We start from the raw sequence: 13,676 nt of genomic DNA, 5'->3' as shown, positions 1-13,676 counted from the left end.
TAATATTTATCCACATCATATCTTCCTACTCCCTGTCATATTAGGGTTGAGCTATGCTTTCAGCCATTTTTTACTTTAGTTATTTTAAGGTAGGGTCTCCTGCTTTTGCCTGTTTTGTCCTCTTACCTCCACATGGTTGGCATCACAGGCATCATGTACCATCATGGCCAAATTATTGATTAGTAGAGGTCTTGCTAACTTCTCGCCTCACACTTGTCTTGAAGCATGATCCCTCCTGATCTGAGTAGCTGGAATTACAGGCACTTAGTGCTTTTTAATTTTTTGCCTAGTAATATTCCAAGAATCAGTATGTCACAGTTTGTTTATTCAGTTGATACACATGTTTCTACTCTGAATCTGATTTATAGCTCTATGTAGACAACATATTTCATTTTTCTTACAAAAATAACTGCTTTTTAATGGCTTGTTCAGTATAAATATTTGATTGCAAGAAGCTGCCTTACCATTTTCCAAAATGTTTGTAACATACTCATATAGAAGTAGGTAAGAATTTCAGTTGTACACAGTTCTTACTATCATTTAGTATTGTCAGTCTTTTTAAACTGTAGTCATTCTGAGTGTGAAGTAGTGTTGTTAAGGTTGTAATTTTTATTTCTCTTAAGAATGATGAAGTTGATCATCTTTTTTGTTTTTATATATATATATATATATATATATATATATATATGTTTTTTTTTGGGGGGGTGGTTTGGTTGTGGGGCTTGAACTCTGGGCCTGGGCGCTGTCCCTCCGCTCTTCAGCTCAAGGCTAGCGCTCTACCACTTGAGCCACACTCGCTACTTCCGGCTTTTTTCTTTTTGCTTATGTGGTGCTAAGGAATCGAACGCAGGGCCTCATGCATGCAAGGCAAGTGCTCTACCACTGAGCCACCTTCCCAGCCCCTTTTTTTGTATATTTTAGTGACCATTCTTACATTTTTTTACTTCAAATCTATTTTCTTTTAATTGCAGAGTTATAGGAATTCTTTATAAATTCTGGAATCAAGTTTACTTTTTCCATTCTTAAAATTACTTTCTATAGTGCAAGTTTTAATTTGATATAATCTTGTTTTTAACTTTTTTTCTGTAACTATAACCTTTTTCTCTTTTGGGTTTTGAGACAGGGTCTCACTGTTCATATTCAGCCCAGGAAGGCATGGAAACCTTGAGCATCCTTCCCCAGTCTCCCAAGCTCTAGGATCTCAGGTCTGGGTCACCATGCCCAGCTGAGCCTTTTGTTTTCTAAGAGCTCTTTGCCTACCCTAGATGTTAAGATGTTCGAACAAAGATATTCTTATCCTTCCCAAATGTTTTTCAGTTTTTACTTTTAAGTGTGTGATCCTATCAGGTTAATTTGGGAATTTTAAATGAGCAATGAGTCAAAATTTCATTTTTCCTTTATATGAATGTTCAGTTGTTTTAACATTATTTCCTTTAAAACATTTGAATTATATTAGTATTTATCATGCTTTAAGTAATCACTTTCATTTAAACTTAATATAGACTTTGTTCTTTTTTCAGGATGGTTTTGGCTATGCTAGAGTTTTTACATTTCCACATAACTTTTAGAATTAGTTTGTCAATTTTTACCTCCCTTGCTCTCCCCTCCCCCCCAAAAGAAGTGAAAACAAACCATGTCTAATGGGATTTTGATTAGAAAATCGTATTGAATTTATAAATCAGTCTGGGAAGAATTTGCATCACAACCATAGTGTATCTTTCAAATTTATGAACTTAATATCTTTTTCTGTTTAAATACTTCAATCCAGAAGTATAATTTTGACATAGAGGTCTGACTGATTGATTTTAAACTTTATTCCTAAATATTTTATTTTTTTATGCTATTGTGAATGTGTTTCTTTTGATCAATTTTATTTTCCAGTTATTCTTCCAAAAATACCTAAAGACAATTTTTTGTGTGTGGGACTATTCCATACTTTGCAGAGTTCAACATCCTGTACCCCTCCACTAAGTACTAGTGATTGGATAACACTGGCAGTACAACAGAAACTGTATGGACATTTCCAAATGCTCCCTAGTAATAGATGGGAAGGGATTAATGTCAATTTTGTTGCAAATCACCAGATTGAGGAAACTGGTCTTAATGCAGTGGAGCTACTCACCTTGAAATCTGAATAAGTAATAAGACATCATGACACTTTTAGGTTACTTTATAATTCTGGATTTCCAAATTTGCTCTGGGTACTAAATATAACTGAGTCATTTTTCTAGAAAACTTACATTATTTGATACTTCAGAAGAAGCAAAATCATCTTATGTCTGTAGCGACTGTTATATGGAATAATGACAAAAAATCTTGATTAAAAGGAGAACAAAGACAACTTCTTTTTTTTGTTGTCAGTTGTGGGGCTTGAACTCAGGGCATGGGCGCTGTCACTGAGCCTCTTGTGGTCAAGGCTAGTGCTGTACCAACTTGAGCCACAGCTCCCTTCCAGTTTTTGAGTGGTTGGAGACAAGAGTCTCACAGTGACTTGTCTGCCCAGGCTGGCTTTGAACCACCATCCTCAGATCTCAGCCTCCTGAGTAGCTGGAATTACAGGTTGGTGCCCGGCCAAAGACAACATTTTTAATGACATTGGTTCTTACAGTCAAAATAAAACAAAATTGTCAAATGTGTGGAATTATATTTGTGTTTTTACATAGGAATTTTTTAATCTTAATGAACAAGTTTAAGGCTGTAAGTTTTGCTTTTCTAGCCAGCTTTTTGGTAGCAATTCTTAATCTTGCTGCCTTAAGTTTTTTAATGTTTCTATGAAAAGTTACTAAAATTTTTTTGTATATATGTGTCCCACTGTAGGACTTGAATTCAAGGCCTATCTAAGTGCTTTCCCTGAGCTTCTTTTGTTCAAGGTGAGCACTCTACCACTTGAGCCACAGCTCTACTTCTGGTTTTTTTGTTGGTTAATTGGAAAGAATCTCGAATGGGGCCTTTACTTCCTGGGCTGGCTTTGAATGGACATCCTCAGATCTTAGCCTCCTGAGTAGCTAGGATTATAGGTGTGAGCCTTCAGAGCCTGACACTAAGTACTTTTGGTAAATGATGAACAATTGCTGACTATCCTGTTTACTATCTTTTTTTTTTTTTTTTTGAGTCCGGTCGTAGGGCCTGAACTCTGGACCTGGGCGCTGTCCCTCAGCTCTTCAGCTCAAGGCTAGCTCTTTACCACTTGAGCCACAGCACCACTTCTGGCTTTTTTCTTTTTGCTTATGTGGTACTGAGGAATCGAACCCAGGGCCTCAGGCATGCAAGGCAAGCGCCTTGCCACTGAGCCACCTTCCCATCCCCCTGTTTACCATCTTTTCTTTAGGCTTAAAATGTTTGATCTAGATCATTTGTGTTAGAAAGCTAGCATTGTGAGTCAGCTGAGTAGTTCATGCCTGAAAACACCATAAATTCAGATGGCCAGTTACAGTCTGTATTATACATGATAGGCAGATCTTGCCTCAAAGTAGAAAAACAAAGAAAACAATCAAAGACATATAACATTGGGTTTTATATTCACTGTGTTAAAAATTACTTAGTGTGTTACAATTAATATTTGGCTATTTCTTTAATTTCAAGGCTCAACAGCAACGTCATGAGAGAGATTTGGCTCTATTGAAACTGAAGGCTGAACAAGAAGCTCTAGAGTGTCAGAGACAGTTAGAAGAAACTCGAAATAAAGCAGCTCAGGTAACTTACTTTGCAGCAGATACTAATTATTTCCTTTTTTTTTTCTTTTGTTTGGTCATGGGGCTTGAATTTAGGGCCTGGGCATTGTCCCTGAGCTCTTTTTCTCAAGGCTAGCACTATACTACTTTGAGCCACAGCTCCACTTCCAGTTTTTGAATGGTTTAATTGGAGATTAGAGTCTCATGGGGAGTTTTCTGCCCCAGCTGGTTTCAGACTGCAGTTCTCAGATTTCAGCCTTCTGTATAATTCTTTAATTCTGAATTTTTATCTTAGAAAGTTCACTAGAAAGCTAGGTGCCAGTGGCTCATGCCTGTAATCCTAGCTACTCAGGAGGCTGATATCTGAGGATTGCTGTTCAAAGCCAGCCTGGGTAGGAAAGTCCATGAGACTCTTGTCTACAATTAACAACCAGAAAACTGAAAGTGGTGCTGTGGCTCAAGTGGTGGAGTGCTAGCCTTGAGTTGAAGAGCTGAGGGACAATGCCCAGGCCCAGAGTTCAAGCCCCCAGGACTGACAAAAAAAAAAAAAATCACTACAACATTCTTTAAGATTAAAAAGAAAGAGTATAAATAGTATTATGTAAATTTGTATAAGTTTCATATCATTTGGTTCTTCTTACAAAATTATGAAATAAATAGTTAAGCATTATTTCCAATTCAAAAACTAGCACCTGAAATACATAGTAGTTATTGGTCTGCAGACACATCAACTGTGAATTACGGAGTTAAGACAAACTATGAAATTCAGATAGTAGTCAAGTGTATTTTTCACAAGGAGTCAGAGTTTTATAAATTAAAACTAATTGGGTAGAGGAGAAAATGAGCCTAGCATTGTTTTGTTTTTTAATCTTTTATTGCTAGGTCCATGCAGAATCATTACAGCAGGTGGTTAAATCACAGAGGGAAGTGACTGGAGTCCTCCAAGAAGCAACTTGTAAAATAGCAGCTCAGCAAACGGAGACTGCTTGCCTTACCACAGATGCAGCTCGCCAGATCTGTGAGGTAAGAGCCGCTTGCGAGAACTATGAAAAATTAAAATTTTTTTCAGTGTTAAAAGTTTTGAACTTGGGCTCTAGTTTGTGCTTAGCAGGAATTCTCAGCATGACGTTGTACCTCCAGTCCTAATTTTTGCTCCTTATTTTTGTTTTTAACTTTTTTTTTTTTTTTTGTCTTTTTGGAGACTGGGTATCAAACCCAGGATGTTGCACTTGCTAGGCAAGCACTTTGCCACTGAGCTACATCCTAGCCCTGCTCCTTATTTTTGAGATTGGATCTGGCATCCTGTTTGGATATATAGCTAAGTTAAGGCTTCATGGTAAATAGGATATCAGAAGCATACCACTGAGTCTAGCTCTTACTTGATAAAGTGTCTCTCAAATTTCTTTCTGCTTGGGCTGGTCTTAAACCTCAACCCAATAGCTTCAATCTCCAAAGTAGCTAGCATTACAAGCATGAACCACTCATACCCTTTGATAGCGTCCCTTTATGCTTTTTTTTAGTCATTTTTAATTTTAATTTTATTTTTTTGAGTCTCCTTTCTCAAAATTTTAATGTGGAAACAGTAACAAAAGATTTCAAAAACACTTTTAAGTCATCAGTAGAATGAATATAACTTAAGTATTAATTGAATAATACCAAATGCATAATGCATGTAATAGTTGTAAAAGTGATTATGAATAAGACAAATATGTTTCACTATTATTTACTCAGAGAAGATTTGGAAAAGAAGAGCTAATTGAATTGATTATTAAAGGAAGACTTTTTAGATTGGTATAATTGGTAAAACATTAAAAATTATGTATTTAATCCTTGAATTTCATAAGATGAACCTGTTGGGACTCACAAAGGCTAAAACTTGCCCATAACATTTCATATTAGTGCCAGAATTTACTTGCTTTTGATCCAGTGAACTTTGATAAATACTGTATTTCTTCTCAGTTCTACTCTGGCATTGTCTTTTTCCATCTCTTTCTCTTTTCTGCATTTGTATTTAGATGGCAGAATTAACTCGAACTCATATCTCAGATGCCATCACTTCTTCTGGAGCTCCCCTAGTGACACTGTATGACCACCAGCGGCACCACCTTCCAGACTTCATGAAACAGCTTAGAACCAGAGCTGAATCAGACAGGTTAGTGTTCATTCATTCAGCAAATAATATAATGAAGTATCTTTTATGTCTTAGCCATTCTGGGCATACTGGCAAAACAATTGTAGGTATATAGTTCAATAGGGAAGATAAACATTAGGCACATATTCAGTTAAGTGAGTTAACACTTACAAACAATAATAAGTGTTATGAAAGAAACCCATGTCTCAGAGATACAACTGAAATCTGAATAGCCTGTGGATGCAAGGAGGTCAGAGTAGGAGTTAAAGGGGAAGAAAAGAGGAAGTAAAGCTTACAGTGAGAGTTAGTAGATAAGGAATCAATCAGTGATGTAAGGGAGGGAAAGAGTAGATAGATTGAAAGGACTGAAGGAAGAGGAATGTGACACATTAAAAAAAAAAGACCAATGTGATTGGTGGGAGACAGCAGAGTTTTGAGAATGGTCTGACCTTATGTATCAGTGTAAGACCTGGCAGACTAGGATTTTGGAGTTTAATTTAAGAACAACGAAAAGTTATTAAAGAAGTTTTCAGACAGAATTGGGTGACATGATCATATTTGTGTATGTAGTTTTCAGCCCATTTTTCTCTCTTGGGATTTGAGTTCAGAGCTTTTAACTACCACTTGAGCTATGTCTCCAGCTTGGCTTTTTGCTAGTTATATTGAAGACGAAGTTTCCCAGACTTTTTTCCCAGGTTGACATTGAACTATGATCCTCCCAATGTCAGCCTCTCCCAAGTAATACTAAAGCCACCAGTGACCAGTTTGTGTATATTTCAACATTTCTTGATCATAAATTTAAATTGATTTATATCCATTGATATCAGGAGTGATGATGTGTTTATTTCCCTTAAGAAATATTATTTTGGGGGCTGGGAAGGTGGCTCAGTAGTAGAGTGCTTGCCTTGCATGCATGAGGCCCTGGGTTCGATTCCTCAGCATCACATAAGCAAAAAAGAAAAAAAAACCGGAAGTGGCGCTGTGGCTCAAGTGGTAGAGCACTACCTTGACCTGAAGAGCTGAAGGACAGCGCCCAGGCCCAGAGTTGAGCTCCCATGACCGGACAAAAAAAACAAACAAAAAATATATATATTATTTTTGTTTTTTTTCTATTGAATGCCTTTTACTCTCAAATGCTTTCTAATACAGTTCATAATTTATCAGTTCATAATGCATTCAAGATTTTTTCTGGTTTTATTGTTAAACAGTCTTTAAAACCTTTCTCTTATTGGTGACTGAATGTTTAATTGTATTTAAAATTTTTTCTTTGTAGGATAAGTCAGTCTGTTTCAGTCTCTCAGAGTAAAGGAGGAACCATTGATTCAAAGCATCAGAAATATTCCCCTTCATATGATAACTATTCTGAGTCTTCAAGATACAAGAGTCATGATCGAAGGTGAACAGTTTTTATCAATACAGTTTGATAAACTCTGACATATAGTGTAAACATTGCTTGTCCTTGACTTTTTTGTTGTTGCTGCTAGTACTGTTGGGCCTGAGCACTCACTGTCCCTGAGCTTTTATGCTTAAGACTAGCAATCTTTCCCTTGAGCCACAGCTCCATTTCTGGCATTTTAGTGGTTAATTGGGGATAATTGCCTGGGCTGGCTTTGAATGTAGATCCTTCTATCTCAGCCTTCTGAGTAGCTAGGATCAACAGGGATGAGCCACCAATGTCTGGAACCCTTCAGAGTGCTGGCTGGCTTTCCCCATTTTTCACTCAAAGCTGGAACTCTACCACTTGGGCCACACCTCCACTTCCTGGTTCCCCTGTTTATTTAGCCATTGTATAAAATAGTTTGTAATAATAATACAATCACTGTTGCTTGAGAGCCTAGTTACTTAAGCACATATCATCTTTTCTTTAATTGTCACAGCAGTCTACCAAGGCATTTCATGCTAATTTTTTTGCATACTAATTTTACAGATTAGGGAATTAGATACTTGTGGAGAGGTTAAGAAATTCACCTAACATCACATGGTAGTGATACAAAATTGAACCTTGATTTACCTAGTTCCAAAGCCTGTGTTCATTGCACGTTTTTTTTTTTTTTGCTAACATGTATATTGTTGTTTATTTTTTCATGAAATGAGGGTTTCACTATGTTGGTCAGGCTGACCTTCAACTTGCTAATACTGCCACAGTCTCTCAAGTACCTGAAATTACAGTCATATAACTTTTCCCTGCTTCATCCGAATCTCTCTCCCACTCCTGCTCTTCTCACTCCTCTTTCCCTTTTCCTCTCCTCTTTTCTTTTTTCTTGTGCCAGTACTGGTACTTGAACTAGGGCCTCATGCTCTTGCTTAACTTTTGTCTTCTCTGCTTGTACTTTACTGCTTGGGCCACATCTCCACTTCTGGTTTTTTTTTTTTTTAACTAGTTAATTAAAGATAACAATCTTTAGGATTTGTCTGCCTAGATTGGCTTTGAACTGTGATTCTTAGCCTCTTAAGTAGCCATGATTACAGATGCAAACTACCAACACCTGGCTCATCAATATTTCTTGACATTACCTTGTAGTAATTTAAACCATTATGAATAATATTGAATAGTTTGTCACTGCATCTTGGCACAATTTAGTATCTATAGTTCTCAATTATGGTTTTGCCTTTAGATTAGATTTTGTGTGTGTGTGTGTGTGTCGGTCCTGGGGCTTGAACTAAGGGACTGGACACTGTCCCTGAGCTGCTTCTGCTCAAGGCTAGCACTCTACTACTTGAGCCACAGTGCCACTTCCAGCTTTTTCTCTTTATGTGATATTGAGGAATCAAACCCAGGTCTCTTCATGAATGCTAGGCTAGCACTCTACCACTAAGCCTGATTCCTAGCCCTAGATTAGATTTTAAAGAGTATGTCCTAGCATTTTTATAGGTAGATTACCCACATTGTCAAGCATAATGAATCTCACTTTAAAAATTGTAAAATTCAAAATCATGAAACAGTGTGATAAATACTAACAAGTATTGAGTACTGTCAGACACCTGTGTATATGAAATTCTATGACTTTACCAAAAGCTATCTTCACTGATAACTCATTTAAGCCACTAGATTACTGTATTGGACTCCTAATAGATCTCTTCACCCTCTGTTCTTTCCCTTTCTGTTCTCTATTGATTATCTACATGGTAATCAGTTTGTTCTGAAATTTGCAGCCAGTTTAGTTATTCACATGTTTAAAACCTTCAGTATTCTTTCAAACCATTTAAGATGTAATCCAAATGATTTAGGATAACTTGAAAGTATTCTTTATGATTCATTGGTCTCCACTCCTATCTCCCCCTCCTTCTCTCTCTTTGCCAGTCCTGGGGCTTGAACTCTGAGTCTGAGCACTGTCCCTAACCTCCTTTAGCTCAAGACTAGCACTCTATCACTTGAGCCACAGCACCACTTCCAGATTTTTTTGTGATTAATTGGAGATAAGTGTCTCATGAACTTTCCTGCCCAGGCTGGAACCACCATTCTTAGATCTTAGCCTCCTGAGTAGCTAGGATTATAGGTGTGAGCCGCTGGTGACTCACTTCTATCTTTTAAACATCTCTCTCCTTTTCTCTTTTCTCCATTCCCTCTCTTTTCTCCTCTGGTCTCCTCTCCTCTTTGTTTGTGTTTATTTGTTGGTGTTGGGAATTGAACCCAGGTCTTCATGTAAGCAAGGCAAGTGTTCTACCACTGATCCACATCCCCAGTCTAATAATTCTCTCTTCATATTAATTTTGACTTCTAATTCCTGAAAAGAACTTTGCTGTCTTTTATTATATGTACCTTCTTTCTACCCCTTTCTGCATATTTCATTTAGTTTACCTTTATTTGCTCTTCAGGGATTAGTGTTGGGCTAGGCTGGACTGGGATGGCTTGTGCCTTTAATCTCAGATTCTTAGGAATTACAGATCACAAAAATAGAGACAGCAAAGTTCAAGGCCAACTCTGAGCAAAAACAACTCTATCTCAATTTTCACAAAAAGGTAGAATGTCCTCTCAGCTATGCAGGAAAAGTAGGATATTCTAGTCTGGTCAGAGCAAAAACTTGAGACACTATCTCTAAAGTAAACAAAGAGAAAAAGAATTGCTTTGTGGCTCAAGTAATAGAGCACCTGCCTAGCAAGAATGAAGTTTTGAATTCAAATGCCAGTACTGGGGGGGGGGGGGGGGAACAAAACAAAAGCCAAAAACCAACCAAACTGTGTTACCCTAGTATGCTTCAAATATAGTTTCAATGTTTTTCTACAGCACTCTGTAATATAACTGGCTCTCTTGACTACCCTGTGTGTACTTTTTCTGTACTTGTTCATGAATTCTGGATTTTAATTTCTTTGAGGGCTTTCTTTTCTTCTCTGCACACACACACACACACACACACACACACGTGCTCGCGCTAGGGGTTCAACTTAGGGTCTTATGCATGCTAGGCAAATGGTCTACTACTTGAAATAGGCCTCCAGTCTTTTTCAAAATAATATTTTGCTTCAGAGAGAAGGTCTTGATTAGTTTCCCCAAACTGGCCTCCAGCTTGTAGTTCTACATTTCCCGAGACGATGGGATAACACATGTGCCACAGTGTCCACCTATGGCTTCATTTATTTTTACTGCTAAAAAATACCCACAATTTTAATAAACAGTGACTTCCTTCCCTGCACTATTACCACCATAACCACTAATCTACTTTCTGTCCTCAATAGAATATATCTATTTTAGGTTTTTGTATAAATATGCAGTATGTATTCTTTTAAGTTTTTATTATAAAGGTGATATACAGAGAAGTTATTGTACTCTTAGCACACTTTCTGGGGCTTATAGTAGTGTATATACAACTTCATTTTTATGGCCAAATGATGCTCCATTGTATAAATATACCATATTTTTTAATGTGTTCATCAGTTTATGGACAGTTGGGTCATTTCTACCTGTTGGCTATTATGAATTATACTGCATGTTCATGTACAAGTTTTTTGTGTGGATTTGTGTTTTCATGTCTCATGTGTTTACAAGTAGAAGTACCCACATGATATTTCTATCAGGCTTTTACTCTGATAATACTTTCAATTCATAAGCCAGTACAGAAAAAAGAGCTGTGGTACTCCAGTGTACTTTAATTATCCCTTCAGTGTTTTCCTACAGCTTTATTATACTATATATGCTTTCAAAAATATTTATTAAATCAGTCAATTGGATTATGTTCTTCTAAATACAGTGAATATAGGGATTAAAAGGGCTGGGGAAGAGTCAAGGAAGACTTTACAGAACTAAGTCTCCAAGTAGGACTTCACTAAGTGGGAAGGGAGAAAAGGATGGAGGGAAGGAGGAGACAGGCATGTACAGAGGCCTCAAAACTTGAATCAAGTAGTTTTGAGTATGCTTTGTTTTTTTTTTTTTTTGTGCCTGGGCACTGTCCCTGAGCTTTTTACTCTTCCATTTGAGCCATAGCTCTGTTTCTGGCTTTTTTTGGTGATTAGAGTTGTGTCTCATAGACTTTCCTGCCTAGGTTTAGCCCTAAACCATGATCCTCAGATCTCAGTTTGTGAGTAGCTGGGATTACAAGAGTGAGCCACCGGCACCTGGCTAGCAAGATCTTTTAAGATAAAGATCAACATCATGTAATGTTACAAAAATATATCTATTGAATTTTGCATTTAGGGATTTAGCGTTTTTGAAGAACAGATCCAGTATAATAATTCCAATGGAATCAGATTATGATGAATTTAGTGTTAAGTAAGGAAAATGGAATTATGAGTAGATGCCATCTTTCCCAGTTTGAATTGAAAGAGATCAAGAGGGAGGAGCAGCGTGGATAGTTATAGTTCTAGCAGTGGTTAACTGCTAAGATTGTCTTGATTGCAGCTTCCTTATACTTAGCTTTTCCTCTTATACTTAGCTTTTAAAAATGGTTTATTATCAGACTTTTGTCTACTTAGATTTTTTGTGTTTTATATTACATTTTTATTTCAAATGTTGATCATAAGGAGCAGTCCTTTGGTCAGATAAGTTTATTTTGAAATTATGATCCTTAATTGCTTTTCTATATGTTTATTTCCATAATACCCATAAAATAGAAGTAGTGGTAGCAGCTTTCAAGAAAGTCCTTCAGTTCCATCTTGTAAGGAAAATGACAAGAAATTTCATGGTGAAAAGATGGAGAGTTCCATTGATGAACATCTTCAGACTGCTGCAGATGATTCTTTGCAAAGTGATAGCATTCCATCTCTTCCTGATGAGAAAGGTAAGTTTCCTTATACACACTACACACTACACACTACACACTACACACACACACATACACAATTACTTGTGTATAACTGAGGAAAGGTGATTCTTGTTATCAGCTAGCAAATAACTTTTGGAGTCCGTCCTGATGAAGTCAACTTCCATGTAATGGGAAAATAAAGAATATAGGAAAGTAATAGAGAAATTATTATTATTAAGTTTGTCCTATAAGATAAATTTAACCTCTCCTAAATTTTATGTCATTAATAATGGTACTTGTAATTAAAGTACTAATAGAGGGTAAATTTAATTATCAATAATGTCTGAATAGTATGATAGTTAATAACGTATGGGTGGCTTATTTATGGTTGTATCTCAAGCATTTACCATAGTGCCAGGCTTCCAATAGCGAAGAATAAATAATTATCAAGTGACTATTTAGAAATGTCATGAACTATGACTTATTTATGTAACTTCTTTAAACAATATTAAATTATTTGGACTACTAATCATTATAGAGGAGCAGAGACCAGGGTTACTTCTTAAAATAATTAAAATAGCAGATAAATAACTTTTAAAAAATATTGTATGTTGGGCAGTAAGAGATGTTAACTTAGGAGAGATTAGAAACTAATGAGATAGATAGTACAACTGTCCCAATTTACTGCCTAGAGATTTTCTAGATTCAAGAGCATATAATCCAGTGATCTCCCTGAGATAACAGAATTAAATGCCAGGTGCTAGTGGTTTAGTTCTGAGACTTGAGGTTTGAAGCCAGCCTAGGCAAACAAATCCATGAGACCTTTATCTCCAATTAACCACCAACACACTGTAACTAGCGGTGTGGCTCAAATTGCAGAGCACTAACCTTAAATGAAAAAGCCAAGAGTGTGAGGCCCTAGGTTCTTCAACATCCTATGTTTTCAAACAAAAGAGCATCAAAATCACAGTGCAATCAAACTTTGTCATCTTTTACTTCAAGATTCTAGAATAACAAATTACTGCTCAAATTGTACCTGATGAATTCTGTCTGAATTAAATTTTCAAGTGTTCAATTTTTTTCAAGGGTTAAATCCCCTATAATATTTACTTACTTTAGATCATTATAAAGTGAATTCATGTTGCTTTATAGATTGTAAATTATTTGTGTCAGAGTATGTCTTTTACCATAGTCTCAACTCATATTTCCTAGACAGGCATTTCTTTCTTGTATTGCCTTCTGATACTGAAACCTCCTTTGAAGCTCAAAGTATTATCCTCTTTGGTTATTTGGTTATTATCCTCTTTGTGGTTACTTTGATCATTTTGCCTTAACTTAAAAAAGATTTTCTGTGTAGGCAAGAAAGATTACCAGGTAATTTCTTGTCATATATTGCTATCTGTCCATTCATGCTACAAATATTTGTCATCAACTATGCACTAATATTAAATTGTTGTAGATAAGGTAGTAAATGAAACCACAAAATTAAATTGCAATAGGAAATCTGTTTTTATAATAGGGGAAGTTAAAAATTGGTTTAACTTCGGGGCTGGGAAGGTGACTCAGTGGTAGAGCGCTTGCCTTGCATGCATGAGGCCATGGATTCGATTCCTCAGCACCACATAATCAGAAAAGCTGGAAGTGGTGCTGTGGCTCAAGTGATAGAGTGCTAGCCTTGAGTAAAAGAAGCTCAAGGAC

The 13,676-nt window shown here is 36.5% G+C and overlaps 1 protein-coding gene across 1 annotated transcript in view; it reads left to right on the top strand.

Moving 5' to 3' along the window:
- Window positions 1–13,676, top strand: part of Cep350 (centrosomal protein 350kDa) — a 141,579-nt gene that overhangs the window by 69,557 nt on the left and 58,346 nt on the right. Inside the window, exons 18-22 of the mRNA XM_013015515.1 lie at window positions 3,583–3,693; window positions 4,554–4,694; window positions 5,687–5,823; window positions 7,076–7,198; window positions 11,848–12,014. Coding sequence (XP_012870969.1) covers window positions 3,583–3,693; window positions 4,554–4,694; window positions 5,687–5,823; window positions 7,076–7,198; window positions 11,848–12,014 — 679 coding nt within the window. The remainder of the gene's footprint in view (window positions 1–3,582; window positions 3,694–4,553; window positions 4,695–5,686; window positions 5,824–7,075; window positions 7,199–11,847; window positions 12,015–13,676) is intronic.

The sequence above is a fragment of the Dipodomys ordii genome, unplaced genomic scaffold (genome assembly GCF_000151885.1).
Source record: "Dipodomys ordii isolate 6190 unplaced genomic scaffold, Dord_2.0 Scaffold27, whole genome shotgun sequence".
In the NCBI taxonomy this organism is placed as follows: domain Eukaryota; kingdom Metazoa; phylum Chordata; class Mammalia; order Rodentia; family Heteromyidae; genus Dipodomys; species Dipodomys ordii.
Note: the sequence above shows the minus strand (reverse complement) of the source record. Positions and strands in the feature narration are given on the sequence as shown.